The 27,695-nt window shown below is 35.8% G+C and overlaps 1 protein-coding gene across 4 annotated transcripts in view; it reads left to right on the top strand.

Annotated features, from left to right (window-relative positions):
* Positions 1–27,695, top strand: part of WDFY3 (WD repeat and FYVE domain containing 3) — a 305,264-nt gene that overhangs the window by 217,443 nt on the left and 60,126 nt on the right. For all 4 annotated transcript variants that reach the window (XM_030819090.1, XM_030819089.1, XM_030819088.1 and 1 more), the window contains 10 exons: positions 988–1,167; positions 3,166–3,399; positions 10,742–10,841; positions 12,628–12,788; positions 14,124–14,353; positions 15,417–15,526; positions 17,163–17,345; positions 18,205–18,362; positions 19,438–19,515; positions 20,945–21,172. In XM_030819090.1, the coding sequence (XP_030674950.1) occupies positions 988–1,167; positions 3,166–3,399; positions 10,742–10,841; positions 12,628–12,788; positions 14,124–14,353; positions 15,417–15,526; positions 17,163–17,345; positions 18,205–18,362; positions 19,438–19,515; positions 20,945–21,172 (1,662 nt within the window). The remainder of the gene's footprint in view (positions 1–987; positions 1,168–3,165; positions 3,400–10,741; positions 10,842–12,627; positions 12,789–14,123; positions 14,354–15,416; positions 15,527–17,162; positions 17,346–18,204; positions 18,363–19,437; positions 19,516–20,944; positions 21,173–27,695) is intronic.

Raw genomic sequence — 27,695 nt, 5'->3', positions numbered from 1 at the left:
ATAAAATATATAATGATGAGTACATATATAATGAGTATATATTTGTAGTATATGTTATTACAGTAATATGTTATTTCAACTTTTAAAGTCACTTTCATTTGGAGGTCAGAAATGTTAACAGTGCAAGTTTCATTTGATTTTGTTTTTGCTTTTCTTCTGCTCTAATTATGTCTAACTTAGAGATGAAGAATGGAAAGAGTAAAAGACAAAACTGATGTTCCTATTGATCTGACAGGAATACTGTGAATAATGACCAGATTTGTTTATACAATTTAGGATTGTGTTGTAACAGGAAATATTAACTTGACTCCTTGAATTACATGTACCTGACAAATCTAATTTCAGTCAAAACTATTGTTGTATCATCTAAGAACAGAACATTACCATTAAATGTATTAATTTAGAATGTTTTAGAAGTCTTGTTTTGGTGCCTATTCATAAACAACTATAAAGACATAAGAAAAGTTTTTTAAAAGATACTCTCTGGGCAGGTATCAGAAGATATACATTGTTCAGATATACAGTATTCATTTTTTTAAATCATCATCATTGTTGTATTACATAATGCTTAAGAGTGAGGCTCAGAAAGGTGAAGTAACTTCCCCACCTTTTATCTTACTCCTAACTTCCTAGCATGATGCACGATGGGGCAACATTAATGGTAATACAACCACTTTGGTACCACCAACACTCATGGTAATAATAATGAATAATCAAAACCATTGATTCTAGTTAGCAGACCTATAAGTAATCCAATGATTAGACAATGATCCTATCAGTTTCTAAGGGGATTTTTTTTTTTTAGCTAGTTTTTAAATTTCTTTGCATGTGTGTGTACATGTGTGTTTGCTCATATGTGTGGTTTGCAGAGTTCTGGACCGTCAATATATCCAGTTTCATAAGAATATGGAGTAATGGATTTTTAAAATAATTTATAGCAGTGTCAATAACTGTAACATAGTGTTTCCTCTCATGTCCCCATAACAGCCTTGGCAATCAGAAGAAGAGGGATCTTGGCTCCGAGAATATCCTGTGACCCTGATGCAGTTCTTCAGATATTTGTATCACAACGTCCCAGACCTTGCCTCCATGTGGATGAGCCCTGACTTCCTGTGTGCATTAGCAGCTACGGTCTTCCCCTTCAATATTCGCCCTTACTCAGAGATGGTAGGAAAGGGGGAGGAAAATGTCAGAACTGGAATTAGTCTGTTTCAATGGTTGGCAGATTTTTTTGACAATCTTTTAAGCTTCTGACCAAGTTACAGTTTCATAACTTTATACATCACCTCTTGCATTATTGTCTGGTGTCCCCAGCTCCCCACAGTTTCCTTCTGCTTTCTCCTAAAATCACAGTGAACTCTACTTCCTTTTCTCATTCACCATATTCTTGTAAGTTGCTTGTTAGTAATTTCCATTTTCAAGTAGTTGATTCATTTCTTATTTTACGCGATGCCAGCTGTGTAGTTGTAAAATGTTCTTTTCCATTAAGATAACTCTAGTCCGACCAAATTTATTTATTTTTTTATTTTAGGAAGTAGGTATTTGCTGGATTTAACTTTTACAAATAAATTATAGGGTTGAAAGCAAATGTTGGTCCTTTCTTCCACCTGACTTTTCTTTTTTCATTAAACTTTTATTTTGCTTATTTTGTACTAACTTAAAAACTATTAGATTATAATCACATATAGTATAGATACCCTTTTGTCCTTTAAAATAAGCCCAAAAATTGTGTTAGCATGTACAATATCACATCTTCATATGCTGCCTTGTTTCCTGCTTTGAAAATGTATTCACGTGGAAATTCACTGAACCACATTTTTGCAGAGGCCTTGCCGGATAGTTTCATAACTTCAGAGTCTAAATACTATTGATTACAGTAACTAATAGTTCAGTTGACATAAATATTGATGACTTTTCAAAACAAATGAACTACTGTAGTTTACACAAAACCATATTTCAGGGGCTTGTACTTATCACTTACTTTTGCACGTTGATGTTGATTAGCTAATAAACTGTAAACATAAAACAGGTTTAAAAATAGATAAAACACACCCAAAAGGTAGTTATTCCTCCATAGTACTTCAAAATTTCATGATGTTTCTTCGTATTTCCACCATATACTCTAGGACCTGGGATAAGTGACCTTCTTTATACTAATTTTTCTCCATGTATAAAGGTGCAATACTTACTCTAAAATGGTGGGGATTTTTAGGAGAAAGGCAAATGTGACACATGACCTTAATACCCTGGCTCGTTTATAATTTTAGAATCCTTATTTTTGGTTTAAAAAAAAAAAAGACCTTCGATAATATATCAATGTCTTTTCCTTGTCAGCATCTTTTTTTTTTTTTGAGATGGGGTTTCACTCTTGTCATCCCGGCTGGAGTGCAATGGTGGCACGATCTCAGCTCACTGCAACCTCCACGTCCCAAGTTCAAGCAATTCTCCTGCGATTCTACTGCCTCAGCCTCCTGAGTAGCTGAGATTACAGGCATGGACCACTATGCCTGGCCAATTTTTTTGTATTTTTAATAGAGATGGGGTTTCGCCATGTTGGCCAGGCTAGTCTCGAACTCCTGATCTCAGGTGATCCGCCTGCGTCAGCCTCCCAAAGTGCTGGGATTACAGGTGTGAGGCCCTGTGCCTGGCCATCAGCATCTTATAATTTGTTTGCTAGTCTCTCTGTCTGTCACTTGGTTCAAAATTGGCACCAGTATTTGTTTATTTTTTTTAATTTATTTGGGGTTTTTTAACCTATAAAAAATGGATCAGCCCTTACATGCTACCATTATGCCAGATTTTTATCTGAAATTCTGTGACATTTGACTTCACAGTAGGGGTAGAGTTCAAATATGGAAACATATTTATCCTCATTTTATTATTCCATATATTTTAAGTGCAATTAGCCACAATAGACATATAATTCAACTTAAAGATGACATATTGTTAGTGGTCAGTCAGAAACACCGTATGTTGCATAACCATGACATATGGTGCCAGATCACTACCTTGAAAGGAAGGGTCGAGTAAAGCAGGGTGAAATAATGTGCTGAATAGCTTAATAGGCAGAGAATGCTGCTGCTACAGTTTTATTTTTAGGAAACAGAGAAGTAAAAATGTCAGAGTCTAATGTGATTACCGTATCTTTCCACTTGATTTTACTAGGTGACTGACCTTGATGATGAAGTTGGATCTCCAGCAGAAGAGTTTAAAGCGTTTGCAACAGACACAGGGATGAACAGGAGCCAATCAGAGTACTGCAATGTGGGCACCAAGACATATCTGACCAATCACCCGGCTAAAAAGTTCGTTTTTGACTTCATGCGGGTCTTAATCATAGACAACCTCTGTCTCACTCCTGCCAGCAAGCAAACTCCACTAATTGATCTTTTGTTGGAGGTAAAGAAAAAGAAACGCATTTACATCTCTTTTGCATTACTTTTTAAAGTAGAACATTAGTAAGCAAGCAAGTTCTATAACAAAGATTACTAATTCCTCTTGTTTATGTGTAGGCAGAACATGTTATAGGCTGTGGAAAGTTCTTAATCCCACATGTACTTTAAACCCTATCAATTTGTTCTTTTCCTTCGCTCAAGGATGTCTCTAATTCAGTCCTTTATGATCCTTTCTCTAAGAGCTGGTGAACTTCTGTAAAAAGCCAAATAGTAAATATTTTAAGCTTGTGGGCCATACGGTCTCTGTCACAACTGTTCAACTATGTTGTTGTAGCTACAAAGCAGCCATGGACAATACGTAAGAGAATGAGCATGGCACTGTTCTGATAAAACTTTATCTACAGAAACAGCACAGGCTGGATTTGGCCCACAGGCCATAGTGTGCCAACCTCTTCCCTGGACATGAACAGTGCCTAGTGGCATTGTCTTCTTACCTTATAATTTCCTACATCAATTTCTGTTACCTATCATTGCCAGGTATTACTGTTGTCAGTGTCCTGTGCAGCTTAAGACAGGGTGCATTGTACAGAATAGGTGCCCAGGATGCACTTGTTAAATTCCCCAAGGCAGCAGACTTCTAGGTTGCCTGCATGCACATTCTCCTGACAATTGATATGAATCAACTGATGCATCAGAAAATGAGAGTGGCTCTAAGCCTTTAAGTGACCTCATTGCTGGCTCTAGAAATTAGCCATCCCAGAAAAGCATTAAAAAATGTTTACCTAGAAAAGTCTGAATATATCACAGAGAGAAAATTTAATACAATGTAATTAGTTGCATATACATTAATGTTCTTTTGACCAATTCATATAAATAAGATCAAACAGTCCATGCCAGGGGCTCTGAAAATAACATGTTTTATGAAAGAGTAGATCTGTAGAAAAGACTGCTTTTCTCCCTGAGGAACTTCACTGTCTCTCAGCAGTTTGACAGCTGAACCTGAAATTTTTTTTTTTGTGCTCCCTCTAGTGGCTAGTACAGTTAACTTATAAATAGCAACCTGAAAACCACATGTTTATCTTATTCATGCGAAAGTATCTCAATTTGGTCAATTTTTTAAAAATCACTAATGTAATTAGGGTACCAGTTATGCTAAGCATTTAACCACGACGACAGTGTTTAATAATGGCAGGAGAGTAATTGGTTTCCTCACTAATGCATGTGGTAGAATTAAAAAGCAGGCCCAATTGGACTTCTCCCATTTGGAAACTTTAAAAAGCTCTAAGGAGAGAGATGGCCAGTATCTTACTGTATAGGGTAAAAATTTGAAGCATTTTATGAAAAAGTGAAATAGTTTATCAGAAAATAATAGGATAAAATCCAGAAGAGATGTGTGCAAGAAAGCATAACTGATCAAAAAAGGAAATTACATACATGAAACATATGGAATGACTGGAAATATACAGTGATAGCATTTTCAAGCTTCTGAAACCTGAATAGCTAATTAATTAACCATATGTAAATTGTATAATTGCCCTTTATTTTTGTTTTCTATATTTTTTAGTAGGAAGAATTTGATACAACATGTATTAACCTTGAAGTAAGGTTCTCTTTGTTGTGGGCATGAATTTGCCCTGCAGTAGAATAGTGTTTCATTATACTGGAGAGTAGGAGTATAGTTCAGGGAAAAGCAGGGGGTGTCAGGATTGAAGCTTCCAGATAGATTATAAACTGCTTAGAGACCAACTTTCATGTGTTCCTTCATCTCTCACAACTTTTAGCACAGTGCCTTGGTGTATTCTGTCAGTACAGTAAGTCCTCACTTAATGTCATTGATAGGTTCTTGGTAGCTGCAACTTTAAGCAAAATGATGTGTAGCAAAACTAAATTTTTTTCCTCATCAACCTTATAATAAAACTATGTTGAAGCAAATGATGTTATTTGAGGGCCTGCTGTACATTGTTTCGCTTAAAGTTGCAGTTGCCAGGAGCCTGTCAATGACATTAAGTAAGGCTTAATGTATTTTTGAATCGTTTAACTATTAACTTCATCCCTGGAAATTCCCAAACAGGAAGACAGGATACTATCTAATAAAAAACATAGAAATTTACTATTAAATATTTTGAGGATATTTAATATACATATGCAGAATACATATACAAAAAAGTTTATATTAATGAAATATTAACATTCTATGTCTTCCAATGGTGTAACAGAATAAATTATAAACATATGATTTTGAAAATTATGATTATGAAGTCTGTATCAATGAAGAGATGAGATTCAAGAAGAAAATTAGGTAGAACATGGTGGCTCATGCCTGTAATCCCAACACTTTCTTTGGGAGGTCAAGGCAGAAGGATTGCTTAAAGCCAGGAGTTCAAGACCAACCTGGGCAACAGGTGAAATCCCATCTTTACAAAAAAATTAGCCATAGCCAGTGTTGTGGTGCGTGCCTGTATCCTACCTACTGGAGGCTAAGGTGGAAGGATCACTTGAGCCCAGGTGTTCAAAGTTGCAGTGAGCCGTAATTACACCACTGCATTCCAATGCATTCCAGCCTGGGTGTCAGAGTGAGACCCTGTCTCAAAAAAAAAAAAAGAGAGAGAGAGAATTATCTTACATATTTACCATTTACCTTTGTGAAGGAAGGGACTTGAACATCTGAGTCCAGTAAATGTGAACCAGAGCATCTTCAGTCTTATGAGTGTTAGAATTTCATCATAAAAGTATCTGCTTACTTGATTATATCTACAAAATAACATGTAAAATTATCTTCATTAGCAGTAAAATTCATTAGCGTAAAAATAGGAGATTCCCATTCATTTAGACTGGCTTTAGTGTGACTGAGGCCAAATACGAGGGAAGTAGTGTGGTGTAGCAGAAAGCTAGAGCATGGGTTTGAGAGTAAGAAGTGCCTGGGTTTAAATTCTTGCCCTGTTGTTTATTATATAAGCATTTTCATCTTCCCAAGCTAAATTCATTCTCTAGAGAATGATATTATTTACCATCTCTCTTACAAGATTATTGTGAGGATTAAATACATGTACATCACCCAACAAAAAGTATTTTGAGGAATTACATGTGTGCTGGATATAGCTGTGTAGCCTTGACCAAGTTCAATTCTCTTCACATCTATACAATTTACACATCTGTAAAATGATGTAAAAGTGGAACCTCTCTCTGAGAATTATTGTGAAAACTAAATAAGATTTAATATTCATAACACAGTGCCCAACACTTAAACATACTCAAAAAATTGACTAAGTGGCCTGTGTTGGCTTCTATAAGGGTGCCTAGAGACTCTTCTCCTAGCTCCTGTTTATCAGTGCCCTGTGCTGTCACCACCAGACTTCTCATGGAGAGCCAAATGAATTTGCTGCAAATAAGTAGCGTGGCAGTGGGAATAAAGTGCATGAGAACAGCTCAAACAGATTTGTGTGTACCTGGAGATAAAGATAATGAAACTGAGAGGGTGCCGACTGGGTATGTCTTTATAAAGGAAAATTTATAAAAATTTTCCTTTATATAAATTTTATAAATTTATAAATTTATAAAACTAAAAATTTATAAATTTATAAAAATAAAAATTTATAAAGGAAAGAGGTTTAATTGACTCACAATTCAGCATGGCTGGGGAGGCCTCAGGAAACTTACAGTCATGGCAGAAGGGGAAGCAAACACATCCATCTTCACATGGTGGCAGCAAGGACAAGTGCAGAATGAAGTGGGGGAAAACCCCCTTATAAAACCATCAGATCTCATGAGAACTCACTAGAACAGCATGAGAGTAACCACCCCCATGATTTAATTACCTTCCACTGTGTCCCTCCCATGACTTGTGGGGATTATGGGAGCTACAATTCAAGATGAGATTTGGGAGGGGATACAGCCAACACTTCTCTGACACCATAAGCATGTTGCTGTGGTCTGAGGAGCTCACTGGACTCTATTCCAACCATCTTCTACAAGAGCTCCCCATTGTCATACATCAGAGTGAAACCCACCTTGAGGAACTACAGGGAAACAAGCAAAAAACAATGACAAAGTGGGCAAAGAGAGCACCACAAAATAACTCAGAGAGGAAAAATCAATCAATCAGTCAGAATCAGGAGACTCAAAATCCTATCTTTAAAGGCTTCCAGCCCATTACAGAAACAGGACAGAATTCCAAAGGCCTTACTTCCATAGCCACTGTGCTGTCTACCCATGGGCAGCAGATGCGTAAGGGCTGACTGGCCTGTGTGTGGGACACAAAGATTCTGGGTAGTGTCCCCAAGACCTTAAAAAGGAGACTGATTGTTTAAAGATGGATATGTTGACTGGCTTTGCTGTTTTCACCAGGAAAACAGATCTGACCACCAGAGTCCAGAGCACATCACTGTGCCTGTCCTGCCTTCATTCTGGTTGTCTGGTGGGCCAACCAGTCTTATCTAAAAGAGTGATGAAGAGATCGTAGCCCACACTTTGCAGATTTGCTCTTGTGCCTTTAGCTTTCATAAGGAGATTTTAGTAGAGTGGGGAGAGTATGACATAACTGGTGAAGCCACGGGCTTTGGCTTCACAGAAACTGAGATTTGAATCCTAGTTGTGACTTGACCAAGTGACTACTCTCTCTGAGCCTCAATTAACTTATTTCTGAAATTGGGATGTTAGTATCTATTTCAAGGGTATTTTCCTGACTATATGAGATAATGTATATATATAAGCCCTGTGTCTGGCGCAAAACAGTAGTCCAGTGAATTGTTTAAAAAGAAAAAGAACACCTCAGAGACAATAATGCATGCTTTCATAAAATGTTAAGTCCTTGAAAAGTTAGACTGCTGTACATCTCAGCAAGAACATCAAACTAGGCCACTAGGACCAGTAACAAGTGTAAAGTATGGGTCCTCATCATTCGTGTAACAGTTTTATTGAGATGAATCAGAAGATTAAATGCCTGTTGATGACTGAGCCAGTCTTAAATCCTTCTGGAATAAGAAAGAATATTATTTTAATAAAAATAAATGTCATTCACCAAGCACTTCTATATGTTTAATAGTCCCTTTGTTTAACAGACTTCAAAACTTTTTCTGGTTAAGATTTGATAAGCCCTACTCATTACTACTTATCTCATTAACCACCTTGAGTTGATTATGAACCTGAAAGAGTAGCTTTCTTTTTTTGACACGGGGTCTTGCTCTGTTGCATAGTCTGGAATACAGTGGCACAGTCATGGCTCATTGCATCCTTGACCTGCTGAGGTCAATCAATCCTCCCAACTCAGCCTCCCAAGTAGCTATGACTACCGGCACACACCACCATGGCAGACCTTTTTTTTTTTTTTTTTTTTTTTTTTTGGTAGAGACAGGGTTTTGCCATGTTCCCCAGGCTGGTCTTGAACTCCTGGGCTCAAGTGATCCACCTGCCTTAGCCTCCCAAAGTACTGGGATTATAGGCATGAGCCACCATGCCCAGCCAGGAGTACCATTTTTTTCAAAGTGTTTACGTCCTTCTGTGACTGGAGAGCTTTATTCCTTAGCAAATTATGACTCAAGCTATTGGAAAAAATGGTCTCTGATATAATTATAAGGAAAGCCTCCTGGAACTATCAGTCTGTGTTAATCACTTAAAAGTCCTCACATCCTCTTCAGTTTATAGGGATAAGACTACCAATGTAGTATCAGCTCGAAAGGACTAGACAGGCCTTGGTCACAAGTCTCCTGCTCACTATTGTATTAATCTGTTCAACTACACAGGAAGATTTATCAAGATTAAAAACATGAGATGTTCTTCACTTTTTCCCAAATTACTTTAATGACAAACCAAACTCCTAAGCACTGGTATTCTTTTAATTCTTACTAGACCCATATTTTGTCATTTTAAAACAAAATGAATAGTCTTATGCAGAAGAAAGAGCAATTTTCCTTACAATTTTGGTTTAGCAGTTGGCTTTTGAGAACTTAAGGTGGTATTCTTGTTCTCAGTATAGAACTTTTATTCTAGCTACTTTCTTAAAACATTTAACAGGACCACCTTGAAAATCAGAATAGAAGGGAAAATAGAACAGCATTCCAAAAGCCCACCTTTGTAACAGGGTCATAGATATAGTCCTGGATCTCCCTATTCAAGAATAAGTAGGTTCTTCCATTTCACTTGCAAAACCTCAAAACTGTGCCTGAATCTAAAACCTACAGATCTCTTTTTAAGAAAGGAAGTTATGACATTTATTGAATTGTTTAATATCCAACTCCTATCAAAAACCTGGCTGAAACTACTGGCATTTGAGGATGACAAAAGGCTCTTTCCTACGTCTCATCCCTCTGTTCCCAGTTCCTTGCTACTCACTGGATCAGATACTGGAAAGTTATGCACCTGGATTTTCATACCCTAATTACAAGTAGAATTGTTGTCAGTAGACTGCAGTTTAACTTTGTGCTCTACACTTTAATATAAGATAATTTTCAAAATCATCTTTGTACATTGTAAAACTTAACAAAGATACCACCTATATAGGGTTGTTCACTGTCCTTCTTACAAAAACCCACAGAGAACATTCCTCTCAGAACAATTTTAGGAAAAACGTATGTCTTTGCTGACAATCTATTGTGTTTTTCTTTCCTTCTTACTTTTTTTAATAAAAGGGTCTTGCTATATTGCACAGGCTTGACTCAAAATCAAGTGATCCTCCCACCCCAGCCTCCCTAGTGGCTGGGACTGTAGGCACTTGACGCTATGTGTTTCTTTTTATAGACAATAAAAAGCTTTGTAAACCATTTTTTTCTTGACACCTATGAAGCTCAGAGCTAAATTGTGTTCTTAGTTTTTTGTTACAAATATATTTCCCCTCCCTATTGACATGCCTTCTTGATTACTAGATTCTTGGGTTTTTGTATTTGTTTTAATGGCTTTATAATTCATTTGTTATTTATCTGTATTTCATTGTAAACTGCCATATCTCTTTTGAAAGTGAGGTGTGATAATAGTCAAATATTTATTATATTGTTGTAGTTTATATTGTTATAAACTGTTATAACAGTTTTAATATAAAATATTTTATATAGTTTTATATATTATATATTATATAATATAAACTATAACAATATAATAATGTTTAGAATACTATGTTTTAAGGAATGGATTCAAAAGAAGATGGTGTTTCACCTTTGCTTTAAATTTTTTTTAATTCTGTAGTCAGAAAATACGTGAAAGACCATAAGCATGTATACCATCTCTCATGGCATTTAAAAAAAAATGTATCAGTAGGATTTTTTAATCTTTTTAATATATTAGGTAATGTAAATGTGGTTGAGCTCATATTTTTGTTTTAGTTGGTTCTGTTTCTAATTCTAAATTTTCTTGATTAGGCTTCCCCTGAAAGGTCTACAAGAACTCAGCAAAAAGAATTTCAAACTTACATTTTGGATAGTGTGATGGACCATTTGCTTGCAGCTGATGTGTTATTAGGTAATTCTGTGTTTTTATTTTATAAAAATACCTATAATCCCTTACCTCTCTAAGCCCCAATTAAAACTACTTTTTAACATCAGCTTTTCTCTTTCCTTTTTTGTCTAGCTTCTCATACTCAACATTATATTTGTGAGATTTGTCTATCTTGTTGCATGTAGCAGGAGTCCATTATTTTCATTACTATATAGTATTTCATCATGTGAATATATAAATTTGTCATTTTACTCTTGACAGATATATGAAAGTTTTCAGCTTGAGATAATTATTTTAACAGCTGCTATAAACATTCATGTTCATATAGACCACATATGTGTACAATACTTACACATATCTGTTGAGTATATACCTATGAGTGGAATTGTTAGGTCATAGGTATATGTATGTTATGTTTTTAATATGGCTTCCAGGACATAGAGTCAAAACACATTGAAATGTGTTTTTTCTGTATGTCTGTATCTAATTACAATACAAATATAAAACTTAATGCATTTACATTGAAGCCAACATTTGTGTATAAAACAAAGTAGAATTATATAAGAAGGAAACATAATGGGTTAGTATACTATATATGCTACTTTTGATTTCCTAGCAATAATATTAATCATATAACCTCTGTGCTATTAAATTACAATTTTTTCCCGAAGTAAATTTGCCAGGAAATCTTTAGTATTGTCTTAACATGCAACTGTGCACTCCCAAAGTCAAGTCACACTTTTGTACTTATCAGTTTAGAGCAGTCATACACACAAAGACACAACGCAAATAATTTTGCTTAATGGGGCAATTTAGCATTAGGTGAGAATAATAAAAATCAAATTCTGTGGCACCTCCAGAATTTCTGTGGAGGAAGGGCTTAAAGCAGTGGTCCCCAACCTTTTTGGCACTGGAGACCAGTTTCATGGAAGACAGTTTTTCCACAGACCAAGGGGGGATTATGGTTTTGCGATGATTCAAGCATTACATTTATCATTTGATTCTCGGAAGGATTGTGCAACCCTGGATCCCTTGCATGCACAGTTCGTAATAGGGCTTGCACTCCTATGAGAATCTAATCCTGCTGCTGATACGACAGAAGGAGCTCAGGTGGTAATGCTTGCACACCCGCCTCATACCTCCTGCTGTGTGGTCCGGTCCATGGCCTGGGAGTTGGGGACCCCTGGCTTAGAGGAAGCATTCTGGTTAGGAGGAGGAGCTAGGAGGATTAGTCTGAAAGCAATACGTATATGGCAAACACACTGAAAACATTCGGATAGCTTTAGAAAGAGAGAGCTGATGGTAATGATGGAGGGGCTAAACACACCCCTCAACATTGATTATACTTTATTTTTCACAATTTTCCTGAAGCTCTCTTCTGTCTCTGTTACTTCACTGCTATTAGAGCTATACACTAAAACAGAGTTTTGTTTCACAGTTTTACCCTTTATTACTTACACAAAACCAATTAAGAGCTAATAAACTGGCCCTTTTTCTCCCAAATGGAGAACACCTGTGACTGACAGTTTATGTTGAGGAACTGCTTGTTTATCACAGACTCTCTTTATTTAGGCAAGAGGAGACTCCACAGGTAGTTTCAACCCATAACACTTTATCCTGCTGAAATTATTTATCCTGATTTATGGCCATTGAATGTCATTTTCTTCAAGTAATGCATAAAAGCTAGTAGTCATATTTCTACATGTTGTAGATACACTTATTTTACCTTAGCCTGATTTTGTTTTGAGGATCTGGTCTTGTGTTGGTAGATATCAATTTTCTTAGACATTTTTTTCCTACTGGAATTTAGGGGAAGACGCATCTCTGCCTATCACCAGTGGAGGAAGCTACCAGGTATTGGTGAACAATGTGTTTTATTTCACACAGCGTGTGGTGGACAAGCTTTGGCAAGGCATGTTCAACAAAGAATCTAAACTTCTTATAGATTTTATAATTCAACTAATTGCACAGGTAATCCATTGTCACTATCAGTTATAGAATACATGTTTTCCTGTTTTGCCTATGGTGTCAAAATTGTTGAAATTAAATGTAACTAATAAGATAATGAATGTTAACATTTAATAAAAAGCTAAGCTTATTAAAAGTGAATAGAGACAGGCCGGGCGCAGTGACTCACACCTGTAGTATCAGCACTTTGGGAGGCCAAGGCGGGTGGATCACTTGAGGTCAGAAGTTGGAGACCAGCCTGACCAACATGGTGAGACCCTATCTCTGCCGAAAATACAAAAATTAGCCAGGCATGTTGGCGCGCACCTGTAATTCCAGCTACTTGGGAGGCGGAGGCAGGAGAACCATTTGAACCTGGGAGGTGGAGGTTGCAGTGAGCCAAGATCACAGTACTGCACTCCAGCCTGGGTGACAGAGCAAGACTCCGTCTCAAAAAAAAAAAAAAAAATACAGAGATACAGACTTTGAACCCCTCCCCTATTACCAATTGCCTAGTGCCAATGTGTCCTTTGTAAAGTTGCCTAGGTATTATTCTTTGCTACCCAGATAGATTTAAATACCTTAATACAGTTTGGTAGGTTTGTACTGTATACTACATCCATGTGCAAAGGCTTACACAGCATGAAGAGTTGATATTAAAAGAATATTCTCTTGTCAGTTGAATCTTTACAAAGTTCCTTGTAGTTTATATTCTCTTGAAGTTGTTAGTTTTTGTGCATGTTCACAGTACTTTTAATTAAGGGTTTGGCCTGGTTTGGCACAATTGATTAATCTTATTTAATACTTAATGTAGAAAGTAAGAAATAATTATTATGTGTTTTGTTAGCATATGCTACATAGATACATAGGCTCTGTCATGTCACCTAAGACTTTTTAAAGGGATATATTTGTATTTAAGCCAAAGAGAAAAATTCTCAAATGAGGGGATGAAATTAGAATGTCAAAAAACAAAATGATTTTAGTAACATCTTAATTTTTTTCAGTACTTTTGAATATAGATCATTTATCCTAACAAAATATATTTGTGAGGAGACTCCCCTAGCTGTCACATCCTCATGTTCTCAGGGAGACTGCTCTGCCCCACAGCATCGTTAGTGGCTCTCCCCTCTGGGAGCTCTTTTTTTTATGTAGCCCTCATATCATTCATTAAATGGTATTGATGTGTCTCATGGGTTCTGAAATCCATAATAGTAAGAGCTTTGTATCTTTTAACTTAGCACCTTCATACTTAACATGGCATCTGGTATATAATAGACCTAATAAAAGTTCATGTATGAATGATTAACAGGTGTTTTACTTTTGTCTATTGTACTAAAAACATCTCTCTCACGTCTTTAGTCAAAGAGAAGATCACAGGGATTGTCACTGGATGCAGTGTATCATTGCCTCAATAGGACCATCTTGTACCAGTTCTCCCGGGCACACAAAACCGTTCCTCAGCAAGTAGCTCTGCTTGATTCACTCAGGGTCCTCACTGTAAACAGAAACTTGATCCTGGGACCTGGGAACCATGATCAAGAATTCATTAGCTGTCTGGCCCACTGCTTGATTAATCTGCATGTTGGAAGGTAAATCCTTTAGGTTCAGTTTGCCATGTTAAATTTGGCTTTGATGTTATTCCAACAAAATTCTTTATTTTTTTGATAGTAACATGTATTTTACCCTTATTCTGTTTTATTTAAACCTTTATGCAAAAAGGTAAAGGGCAAGTGTTGCATTTTTGCAGTGAAATAATGGGTATTTTTTTCCTTTAACTTAGTGTTCTACACCTTTAAAATTTTCCATTATCACCATGTGTCACTTATATAAGGAAGTTTGCTTTTAAAGCAAATAAAATACATACCATTGAAGTCTAAGAGAAGTAAAAAGTGAAGCTCAATGCAGTGTTATATGTTAAATGAGTAAAATTAGTATTTTTCAGTTGATTGCTTTGACAGATATTTCATTAGAATCTGCCGGGGCCAAGCATTGAATTAGGGGCTGGGACAAAATGTGAGTATGATAGACCCTGTGGCAGCCTTCTTGAGGGGAAACAGCTAAGCAAGACCAGTCAGCTGTATTGAGTGATCTGCTAGGAACAACCCAGTGCTTTGGAGGCACATAAGAGGGGCCCCTAACCTGAAAGAAATACCTGCTGAGCTGCAGCTTGAGACCTGGTTGGGGAGGACAAGGGAATGGAGACAACTGCTACTGGAGGAAAGAACAGTCTGTATGAATGCCCAGAGGGAAGAAGGAGTGTGGCACCTCAGGGGAACTGCAACTATTTCACTACAGGAGCAGAGTAGTGAGATATAAGATGGAGAGAGGACACAGGCATATTAGAAAAATGTTCTTAGTTGAATGAACATTTTGTAAATGTTAGGTAAAAATGTTCACAATAATCAAAAGGCATGTTAAATATTAAGGTAATAATCTTGATGCTATAGATTAGTCTAATTACATTTAGTCAAGTGGATTTATTTGATCACCTCTTAAAAATGGCATCTTCCTGGCAAACTAGAGTTCTATTCTGTGCATCTGCTGAGTAGACTTTCAGTGTCTGCTGGTAATGGAAATAGAGTAATTCTTAGTTACTGTAGTCTTCAGCTAATCATTTCCTTCATAAAGTTTAAACTGACTGGAATTTTTCAGCAATGTGGATGGATTTGGACTGGAAGCAGAAGCCCGCATGACCACATGGCACATTATGATCCCCTCGGACATTGAACCAGATGGTAGTTACAGCCAAGATATTAGTGAAGGTAATTGCTTTGACTTGGGATGTTTTTAAATTGTTGTGGTTGTTTTATCTCCAGTTTTTAAGACATAACCAACACATTGGTTTCAGAAACTGCCAGCATTGATTGATAGCAACTCTGCCAGTAGGGCAACCTGTACATAGACAAAGAGTCTCCTCATGCCAATAACAATAAAGCACTAACCAGTAATATTGCTAAGCTCATCATTTCTTAGTAACACTGTGAGATTTGGTGGTGGTATTAATATTTACATTTGCTGAAGTAGAAGTACAAATACTACCTTGGAATTAACTATAAAGAGAACTGCCCAATGGTAATGCCAGGCATATCACATTAGAGTAGGCAAATATTGCTTGAGACAGGTTATCAATAATGCTATTTTTTATTCTTCTTTATACTCTCTCTCTTTTTTTTTTTTTTTTTAAACAAAATCTTGCTCAGTTGCCCACAGTGGAGTGCAGTGGTACTATGTCAGCTCACTACAACCTTTACCTTTCGGGTTCAAGTGATTCTCATGTCTCAGCCTCCTAAATAGCTGGGACTACAGGTGCACATCCCACGCCTGGCTATTTTTTTTGTGTTTTTAATAGAAACAGGATTTCACCATGTTGGCCAGACTGGTCTCAACCTCCTGACCTGAAGTGATCCACCAGCTTCGGCCTCCGAAAGTGCTGGGATTACAGCTGTGAGCTACCGTGCCCAGCCCCTCTCTTTTTTTTTCAATCTGGTTTTCCCACTGATCCTGTAAGGATTGCATATTGAAGTCTTTGTATGGATTGATTTCTTATTTCCACATGTTTAGTGATAAAGAGAAATCACTCTGGTGGTGTTTGTCTCCCCAGAAATACTGTACGATAGTTTTACATATGGTTTCATTGTTGAGAAGCCCAGCACTCATTTTAATTTCATTCCTTCATTTAAACATGAATTTATTCTCTGTTCTTTCACCAAAATGTTTTGAACCCTAAACACCAAAAATGCGGTTGTTATTTTCACCCCCTGAGGAACTGGCGTTGGTTATAGCAAGGTCCTCAGAATAGCAACATCAATATCATTTGGGAACTTGGTAGAAAAGCAGATTCTGTTGCCCTACTCTGACCTACTTAATCAGAAACCCTGGGGTGAGGGACTAGCAGCTTGTTATGACAGACCCTCAGGTGATTGCTGAGGGCCAACTGGTCTGGAGGAGGAGTCAGGCATACAAACAAGGAATCCAAAGCAAGAATGAATTTAATAGTAAAAGGCTTTTCAAAATATTTCTTTTCTTGTGCAAAATATTCAAGAATACTAACTTAGTTTTGAACTCACCTTAAACATTCAGATTTAAAAATTACTTTTAAATGGGGGATAAGTTTTTAAATCTAGAAAGTTAATTACATAGATATAATTTCCAATTTTATAAATAAAAATGTAGTTCTTTTATATGAATATAAAGTTTTTTCAATGTTTTCTAAATAGGCAACCACAGTTTTAGTTGTCTAACCTTTTCACTGGGCTAGATACAACATGAGCTTTTTTTTTTCTACATTAAATACTGTAGTCAAAATTCCCACATGTAAACATGAAGAAAAATAAAAACTAACCTTGTACTGTGTTTTGATCATTTGCTTACTTTTTTGTTTGTTTGTTTGTTTACTAGGGCGTCAGCTTCTCATAAAAGCTGTCAACAGAGTTTGGACTGAACTGATACATAGTAAGAAACAAGTCTTAGAGGAACTTTTCAAAGTAACTCTACCTGTGAATGAAAGGGGCCACGTGGACATAGCTACAGCAAGGCCACTCATTGAAGAAGCTGCCCTGAAGTGCTGGCAGAATCATTTGGGTAAGGCCTACAGAGATCATACGACCAGGAGATTTACATGTGGCTATCATATATGGGTATATTTTAAATATGTGATTACAGCATTCCCAAAAGGATACTATAAAGTCATCCTTAAATGAAAATCAATAGAACAACCATTCTAGAATTATACTGATATCTTACTTTTCTTTGATTTTTTTTTTTTAATATCTGAGGTGTGTTATACATCAGGCATTTATGCATTTAGAATGTAATACATTGCTAACAGCTCTAGTATGGTCACTGTCTTGGCTACAGGTCCACAATCCCTTAACTATAATTTTGAAATTCAAAAAGCTCTGCTTTTTCATTAATTGGTGCCAAAACTGACTTTATAACAGAATCTAATTTATCTTTCTTTGTCCTACTTGGTATGGGAATATTCATATATTTTGTTGCAGTAATATTGATGTATTAAATTATAGCTTATTACCATAGATTCTCTGGTGGCATTATATAATCTACAGTGTATAAGCTGTATAGCCTTTTAAAAATCCAAAACATTTCTAAGTTGCGAAGTATACCCAACACCAAAGATTTTAATTAGGTAATTATGAATTATTAATATAGAAACTCATTATAGTTAAATTTGCATGTTATTACAGAGCTGTGAACTTTCAACCAACTATAAGTTCAGCTAATACAACAATTTGCGAGCAATCATCCTTAAGATTACCAATAAATAAATTTGTGATATCTAAATGTAATGTCTGCATCTGTAATATGTGCTGCTTTTGTTAACTACAGGGTTGTAGTGTATAACCAGATATGGAAGTTTTTAAAGTAAGACTCATAAATACATGGAGAAATTATAAAATAATCTAATTTAATTTTTTAATAGCCCATGAAAAGAAATGCATAAGTCGAGGAGAAGCTTTAGCGCCCACCACACAGTCCAAATTATCCCGTGTCAGCAGTGGCTTTGGTCTTTCCAAGTTAACAGGATCAAGAAGGAATCGAAAAGAAAGTGGTCTTAATAAACACAGTCTTTCCACCCAGGTACTTTTTTAGTTTCATTGATGATATTATTAGAAATTTGTATTTCAGGGTTTAGTTGTAGTATTTTATATAATATACTTAACATGTACAAGCAGTTAATTGGAAATGAAACTTTTCTGTATTTTTGCTTTAGAATAGAGATAGAAGTAATCCAGACTATGGAAATTTCTTTCATTTTCTTATGATAAAATTATATATGAGTGCTATTTACTTATACCCATTTTATAACTGGATATAAGATGATATTTAGAGATTAATATATGACCAGACTGTGGATAATTTTCTCTCAATTTTCCCAGCTTTCAGTAATGTTATTACTAATAATTATATAAATTTTAAGGCAATAGCCGAACAAGCCTTTTTTAATTTTTACAATCTTGTTGTGTATACCTATGGTTTTTTAAAAGCTCATCTGCCTCCAGCATTAACTTCTTCCTCATCCTACTTCCTTCACCATCCTAGAATCTAAGTGGCAGCTATGAAAAGGGTCTGAGAGAAATAGCATGCGTCAGCCATCTCATGCATCAGGTTAGGTTTTCTAGGAAGCAAACTCTGAGATGGAGTTTAGTGTGCATAATGTATGTTAGGGGGTGCCCTTGGGATCAATACCTATGGAAGGGAGAAGAAAGCAGGATTGGACATAGGGAAAAGTCAGGCTGCAGTGCTGGTCTATTGACAGCCTCAGCCAAACTAAGTGGAGCTTTTGAGGACCGAATACCCTCTTATAATTGACCCCCATTAAGCTGAAATGTGTGAGTCTTCTTACCCCTAGATCATTGGATGTGGGGCACCCCGTCGGCCCTCTGCAGCTAAGGCCATCCCTGAGGGTATTGACAGCAGCCCAGAAACGTGGGCAGCAAGCCCTTCCTTGAAGGGGCTTGGGGGGTGGGACAGCATGCAGATCTGTGTCCATCACACAAGCATATAATTCATTCCGAATTTTTTGTTTTAGTTTTCTGTTTTGGTGCTTTTGGCAGAATTTTAACCAATTATTTAGCATTAATTTCAAGGGTAATTAACTATTTTTTTCCAGAAATCCATGAAATATTAAGACTCTTTTTCCATCCATTGTTAGGAGATTTCACAGTGGATGTTTACTCACATTGCTGTTGTTCGTGACTTAGTAGATACACAATATAAAGAATATCAGGAGGTAAGGATTTATGATCATAATGGTTTGTTTTACATTTTTTGTATGTGAAAGGTCTCTGTTTGTCCTGGTATCTTTCTGCCCATTTTAAGGTGCTTGCTGGACTGCATTCATCTTCAGATGATGGTTTTAATTATCCCTGCCATCAGCTACTTTGGATACTGATTTTAGGATGGAAAATTTTAATCTTCTGTCAACAAACTGCATTTCAAAAAGCAACTAACTGAAAATCAGCCCAGCTGAATTCTGTTGACATTCACTACTGATATGTTACATGTCTTTGTTCCTAATAAAAATAAAAATGTAAGAATGAGCCTTCTTTTTCAGGCTTTTAACAAGGAGATTGTGAAAATACGCATCAAAGTCTCGGAGAAGTCTCTTAAAATTGTAAAAAAATTACAAGATTGAATGAAATTATTTTTTACTATACTACAAGTGCTTGGTGATTATGTCAGTGAAAAATAAATTTATTGAAATTCTCTTGGTAAATTCATAATTACTCAAAAGCTTATCTTAAATATTTTATTCTCAGATTAGCTATTTTGGATCTATTAAAGGTTTCTGAATGGTTAACTGCCAATATTTTATGTATATAACACTAGATCCTTAGGTTCCCCAACCAAAGAACATGTAAGTACTACTGTGATGGGTAATTTTTTAATTATTCACTCAGTAATCTTTACTGTCAGTTATATTTTAGAAATCTTTTAGATTTAAATTGTATATACTTATATTCCATGAATCATTGGGCAAGTTATTTATCACTGTCTACTGTTGAAATGTTACATATTTGTCGTTTGATAGATAAGAACTTGTACTGTGTCATAATTTCCGTTTAAGTAAAATGGTTTGGATCTATCCTAGTGGCCAGGAGAAAATGGTTTCTCTTTGATTTTTGTATGAACATCAAGTTTCCTCTTAGTGCTGCATGTTTATATTCTTCATCTAAAATCTTTGGAAATGTTTACCTAGTTCACCAGTAATCAAGCCTGTTGGCACTTTTTCTTCATCTGATTTCCTAGAATATCCCCTGTACATGTTGTGGTAGCTATTTTACAGTTTGGTGTATCCTTAAACTACCATATATATTTATTAACGCACATAGGGCTAACCATTTCAATATATTTTCATAGTAATATTGCCATCTTTCCTGTGCTAGAGAAACAAACTTCTTTCAACTCTTTGTTTCACTATATTGCACACTCTACCCCATACATGTCTGTCATTTACTTGATGCTTTAAGAAGTCCACCATCTACAACAAACCCGCTTACTTTAACCATAAACAAATGTAATTTTACTTTTATAACATTAACTGAAATGGTGTGGATTGTGTTTGTTTCCAAATAATAACTTGATTTTCAGTGACTTGTAGACTTGTTAATGTTACTCCTGCTTTTGTTTGAAAACCGACCTGGACTCTTTCCTGTCAGCGTCAGCAGAATGCCCTGAAGTACGTGACAGAAGAGTGGTGCCAGATCGAGTGCGAGCTGTTGCGAGAGCGGGGGCTGTGGGGCCCTCCCATCGGCTCCCACCTTGACAAGTGGATGCTGGAGATGACAGAAGGGCCCTGCAGGATGAGGAAAAAGATGGTGCGAAACGATATGTTTTATAACCATTACCCTTACGTGCCAGAAACTGAGCAAGAGACAAATGTGGCGGTGAGTATGCAGAATTCAATGATCACAATGTCTCTTTCAAGTTTTTATTTTCCTTTGTAAGCGTTTTTTCTCTATTTAGTCAATTACCTCAAATAGCTAATTTTAAAAATTCAACAAACTCCATTAAATTGATAACTTCAGAGTGGAGGCGGAGTGAAAAGATGCAACAGTGCAAGAAGGAGACATCATAATAAAGAGGTTTAGATTACAGACTCCAGAGCCAGACTGCCCAAATTTAAGACCTGACTCTGCCACTTTGCTATTACAGCTGGGTTACAGGTCATTAAACCTCTCTGAGTTTTCATTTTGTTATGCCTGAATTGGAGCAAATAATAGTTCCACCTCATAGGACTGTTAGGAGGATTAAGTTCATTAAAATTAGTTCAGTACTTAGAATAGTGTCTGGTCCAGAATAAGCACTGTGTATTAAAACGTATGAATCTTCTCAGTAGCTCTGATCATATAAGGTGAGGCAGCTTGAATTGTTCCAATGCCTCTTGTTTTTCTCTGACAAACACCCTGGCTCCATTTATCTTATATTGATTGGTTTAACCCCAGTCCTGATGCTAATATAGATCTTAGCATCAACTTAAGTGTCTATCAGCAGAGTAATAGATAAAGAAAATATACTGTGTATACATAATGGAATAGTATTCAGCCTTAAAAAAATAAGGAAAGCCTGTCATTTGTAACAGCGTATAAGAACCTGGAGGACATTATGTTACATGAAATAAGCAAGGTACAGAAGGACAAATATTACATGATCCATCTCACTTATATGTGGCATCTAAAACAATCAAACTCAGAAACAGAGTAGAATGAAGGTTTCCAGAGGACGAAAAATGAGGGGAACAGGGAGATGTTGGTCAAAGGGTACAGTCAGATAAACAGGAGGAATACATTTTTTGAGATCTATTACATTCCATAGTGACTATAATTGATAATAATCTACTGTACATTTCAAAATTGCTAAGAGAGTACATTTCAAATGTTCTTGGCACAAAAATTGTTAAGTATTTGAGGCGTTGAATATGTTAATTAGCTTGATTTAATCATTCAAACCATATACATATAGCATTACTTTGTACACCATAAACAATTATAATTTATGAACCCAGGAGGCAGAGCTTGCAGTGAGCCCAGATCGCGCCACTGCACTCCAGCCTGGGCGACAGAGCGAGACTCCGTCTCAAAAAAAAAAAAAAAAAAAAAAGTAAAATTTTTAAAATAATAATATATGTAGGTCTTAGCTCCGGCTGATAGTTATTAAGATTTTGGAAGATAGCTCTCTAAAGTCTACTTTTTCAAAACTATTCAATTCTGTCAAGAATGCCATACTTGATGCAGCTGTGCCTTAAAGCACTATAATTTCTAATTCTGGAGCACTGTAAAAAAGGTAATCCACCCATATTTTTGCAGCCTGTTACTAGCACTTACTTTTATAAGAGCAAAGCAACAGTATGATCTTTCAGTTCTTAATCTTTTTTCCCTAACAATCTATTAAGAATTTAAGCCATTAGCAATTTGATAAAATATTTCTTATTGAGTCAATCCTTAAATTGAATCCATTCAAGAATACTAAAATATAAATATGCTCTCCCAAATATATGACCAACTCACTGTTTAGATTTAACTGAGGCATATACTTTTGAATTATTTTTACAATAACCATAATATTTTTTATCTATACTCCTTTCCTTCCTTGTAATAATGTCATTTGTTTACAAAAGTGTATCTAAACTTCTATATCAGATAAAAACAAAGTACCCTATTAAGAGTTCACACCTACAACCGTAGTATCATCAGCATTTTACCTAGGCAAAAGAATTCACCAGCCTGTGAAATCGAAGCAGACACTCTCATAAATAAGTATGGACCAGATGGAACTTATTTTTTTAACAGGTGGGTTACATATTGGAAAATATAAGACAGTTGAGAAATGTTGGAGATACTTTCACCTAAAAGGAAAAAACAGTCAGGAAGGAGAGACAGTTACAGAATGTAGAATTCATACTGCATAGTTCATGCACAAATCAAGGTCAGGATTAATCTGCTATTATGAAATTTTCTGAAATAATTTTTATTTTGGTTTTAGTAGTTCACATCTTTTGTAAATTTGAAATGCCATTAAATGTCAACTTGTATCGTTTGGAATATGCATTCTGGCAGTGTTAAAAACAAATTTTCAAAAAGTGGTAGTATCTATTATCCCACTGAATTCTACCATCAAATCAAAAAAGAGGAGCTAATATTTACAAAGCACAATAAGCTAGATCAAGCTTGTCCGATCCGAGGCCCACGGGTCACATATGGCCCAGGATGGCTTTGAATGTGACCCAACACAAATTCATAAACTTTCTTAAAACATAATGAGACTTTTGCCAGGCGCGGTGGCTCATGCCTGTAATCCCAGCACTTTGGGAGGTCGAGGCAGGCGGAACACCTGAGGTCGGGAGTTTGAGACCATCCTGACCAACATGGAGAAACCCCGTCTCTACTAAAAATGGAAAATTAGCCAAGTGTGGTGGTGCATGCCTGTAATCCCAGCTACTCGGGAGGCTGAGACAGAATTGCTTGAACCAGGGAGGTGGAGGTTGCGGTGAGCCGAGATCACACCATTGCACTCTAGCCTGGGCAACAAGAGCAAAACTCCATCTAAAAAAAAAAAAGAAAGAGAGATATATATAGATTTTTAAGCTCATCATCTGTTGTTAGTCTTAGTGTATTTTGTGTGTGTCCCAAGACAATTTTTCTTCCAATATGGCCTAGGAAGCAAAAAGATTGGACACTCCTGAGCTAGATGCTCTACAGAGCAGTTTGAATGCATTTTGTTTCAGTCTCATAACAGCCCTCTGAAGTACAGTTAATATTGTTATCCCAGTTTTACAGATGAGAAACTGAAACCTAGAGTAGTTAAGGAACCCCTTCTAGGCTGCAGCTGCTAAGTAGTGTAGTAAGGTAGGAGTATAGTTCAACAGTCTCCTAGTTGAGTCACTTTGAAAAGGAAAAGATTCTAATGTTTGCCCATTTTGTGACATTATCCATTGATAGTGAATGTATTCCACATTAGGTTTTATCTCTCTAGTGCTAACAAAGTGCTTGATACTTAGTGAATATTGAGTGAATGAACTGCCAGCACTCTTGTCTACCCTAAGTTGTAGACTTTTTTCCTTTGCTTGCTCTTTAGCATTCTGTAGAATTTTCCTAAATCTAAAACTTTTCCACTAAAATGGCCTCAAATCCAATTTTATGGGCCCTGTAGTTGATGCAGTTTAGGAGAGGGCTCTATAAGAAAAAGAGTAAAAATTATGAATATAAAATTAGTAGGGCTTTGTTTCCAGGGTTTTGAAAGGGACTCATGGAAGTGAAGGCCACTGAAGTTTAAACTACCTTAACTTCATAGTAAATCCACCTCTACCCTGATCTATATTAAAAAATATTGCCTCCCTGAGTTAGAGATCAATCAGTTCTTTCCTTTAAACTTCCATGAATTTGTTGCCCTCCTTGCATGCATGTTTAATATAGTAAGTACTTTTTGTGATATAATAGGTTTGTGCCAACCTAAAGTTGCTTTTGAAGCCTCTTGATATTTAAAAGAGACTTTACCTGGTGCAAGGGCAAATGATTTGATCTTTTGCCTTATTGATGAAAATAATTATTATTTCTCAGTAACATTTCCATTTTTTGTCCTGTCCCTTAAGCTGAAGAATACAGTGGTGATTCAAAAGTTAATTTCTTGTTTTAAAGTCTTTGATTTGTTAGAAATAAAAAAGGTGATTTTTTTTTTTTTACTCATTAAAGTTTTATTTCTTAAACTTTGATAATATTACATACTGTATAACAAATAGCTTACCTAGTCTAAGTTTTGAATTTTATTTATTGATTTTAAATTGGATGTTTGTGTATAGACTATGGAACATATTCAGACTTTAAAGCGTTGATACTTTATCAACTATAATTATTGTAATAAAAATAGTAATAATTATTAATATCAAGAAAAATTAAGTACATATGGAAAATTCTGTATTCTCACACAAAAATGATTTATACTCTTCACACAGTAACCTTCCTTGGGGAGTAATTTTCAAATTAAAACAAATGAATTATGCTATAATTCTGTATTTTACACAAATATTATAGATAGTGTAAGATATAAGCCTGGGATATGCTGAAAATTCAAAATCTGGTTGTTCCTCTGAATCCTAAGGGAGGAAAATAATGTATATTTTGCCATTTTAAAAAAATTATATTTAAATATTAACTAGGCTTTAATTCTGTAATTCCCTTATTTTTAAAGAATAATAATCTCAAACACATTTACTATTCTTTGCAAAGTTCATTAGGGTGAAGAGTTTGTCTGCCTATGAATTTGGGGTTACTCAGGGGCAGGAAGCTAGTCAACTTTTAGGTTCCTTTTCTAACTAGGAGAGTCTCTTGTGGCTGTCTCGATATATATTTTTATATAATGTATTAATGTCACAAGACTCGTAGAAACTAAGCAGCTCATTTAGGAAATTTCATTGCCAGCATTATAGAAAAATTTGAAGTAAAAGGACTATAACATTATTCGCTAGAAATTCTGACTTTGAAAAATGTAGGTTTCTATGTAAAGAATTATAGTAATAATTTAATGCTTTTTTAAATAAAAGGAAGCCAAAATAATGCTACAATTATTGGTATAATATATTTACTATTGAGTGCTGAGCCTTTTAGTAAAATAAGAACCAGTTAATCAATCAGTGAGCAAATATGTATTAAATCGGCACAGTATCATATGGTGCCAGGAAAAATATAAGGGTATACTTAGTAGACCCTGCCTACATCCTGGCTGGGAGTATATATAGTGAATGTCACAGTTAGGTGTGACATTAGTAATTGGTCTGTTTTGTTGTATTTATTTGTTGCATATCTATCCAACAGTCTATCTTATTTTTTTATTCATTTGTTTTAAGACAAGTTATCGCTCTGTTGCCCAGGCTGGAGTACAGTGGCGATCTTGGCTCACTGCAGCCTCGATCTCCTGGGCTCAAGTAATCCTCTCACCTCAGCCTCCCAAGCAGCTGGGATTACAGGCATGCACCACTATGCCAGGCTATTTTTGGATTTTTTGGTAGAGATGGGGGGTTTGCTATGTTGCCCAGGCTGGTCTTGAACTCCTGAGCTCGAGCAATCCACCCACCTCGGCCTCCCAAAGTGCTGGGATTATAGGTGTGAGCCACCACTCCTGGTCCTATCTTGTTTTTGTTTGTTTGTTTTATTTTGTTTTGTTTTATGAATTTCAGAGCAGGTTGAAGAATCCGTTTTCTTCACTTTCATGTGCATATTATGAGTTCAGTATTTGTTTACAATTCTTTTTTTCCTGAAGGAAATTTTATATACATTGAAATATACAAATCTTAAGTGTACCATTCAGTGATTTTTTTTCTTTCTTTTTTTAATGTTGGATTTCCTGATCTGTTTTTGCCATTAAAATACTTTTATTTTATTATGGTCTAGTCAGTGAGTTTTAACAAATATATACATTATACTTTTATCATCTAAATCCCTACCAAGATAAGGAACATTGATTAGATGTTAAATATTATTTTTCAATATAAGATATACCTTTACAAGTTTGCTTTTAAAAAGAAAGAATCACTAAAACCGTGTGAAGTATTTGTAAGTATGCCTAGTGGGCCATGGTTTTGCCTTGGTAAGCAAACATTTGTGAAAACATTTTGCCTGCTCATGTTTACTATAGGGAAAGGTACCAGAAGTCATCACCAGATATAAACCATGAATAGGAAGGAAATTCGGAAGTGGTTTTTGGTTGCATTATTGTCTGTAGCTACCTGTGTGCTTACACGAAGCCACATGCTACAGCTCAACAGAATTGCCTTCTTATTAACCAGGATTTTATTCTGAAAATAAAATATAAAGCCATTACCTAATTCTTTTAAAAGTACTGTAGAAAAACATCTGATCTGGGGGCTGATGATCCAGTCTACCCTCTGCTTTCACCGTTTCTGGGATGGTAAAGGTAGTGAAGGAAGTAGGTCCTTATGCTTTTAAGGGAGGATTCTTAAAAGAAAGAGAGTGATGTCTGTGTTATGGAGTATTGTAAATGATAGCTTAAATCAGCCATTTGCCCCTGTTACAACACAGATTTAGGGATAACCCAAGGGAAAGGAAGATGGAAGATACTAGCTAGCATTAGGTTCTATTATCCTGATTTCAGGTTTGTTTTTTTTTTTAAACAGTGTAAAGAGTTGCCTGTAAATCATCCAAGTTAGTGGCAGCCTGTGCTGAAGTTTTGCCTGTGTGATTTGTAAGAGTTTGTCCTGTTCAGTAGCACTGAGACATTTGGCATATTTAAGCTTTACTTAAAACTGCTTTTGATCTGTGAGAAAGTAACCACAAGATGCTTAGTGATTATTTAAGCTGCTTAGGCTATCATGTTAATTTTGTTTGAGTAACTACATCTTTCATATTTCATACAATCCTCAAGAAAAATTTTATTTTTGTGTTCTTCTTTATGTTTTCT

This window comes from Nomascus leucogenys, chromosome 9 (genome assembly GCF_006542625.1).
Source record: "Nomascus leucogenys isolate Asia chromosome 9, Asia_NLE_v1, whole genome shotgun sequence".
Classification (NCBI taxonomy): domain Eukaryota; kingdom Metazoa; phylum Chordata; class Mammalia; order Primates; family Hylobatidae; genus Nomascus; species Nomascus leucogenys.
This window is presented reverse-complemented; position numbering and strand designations above follow the sequence as displayed.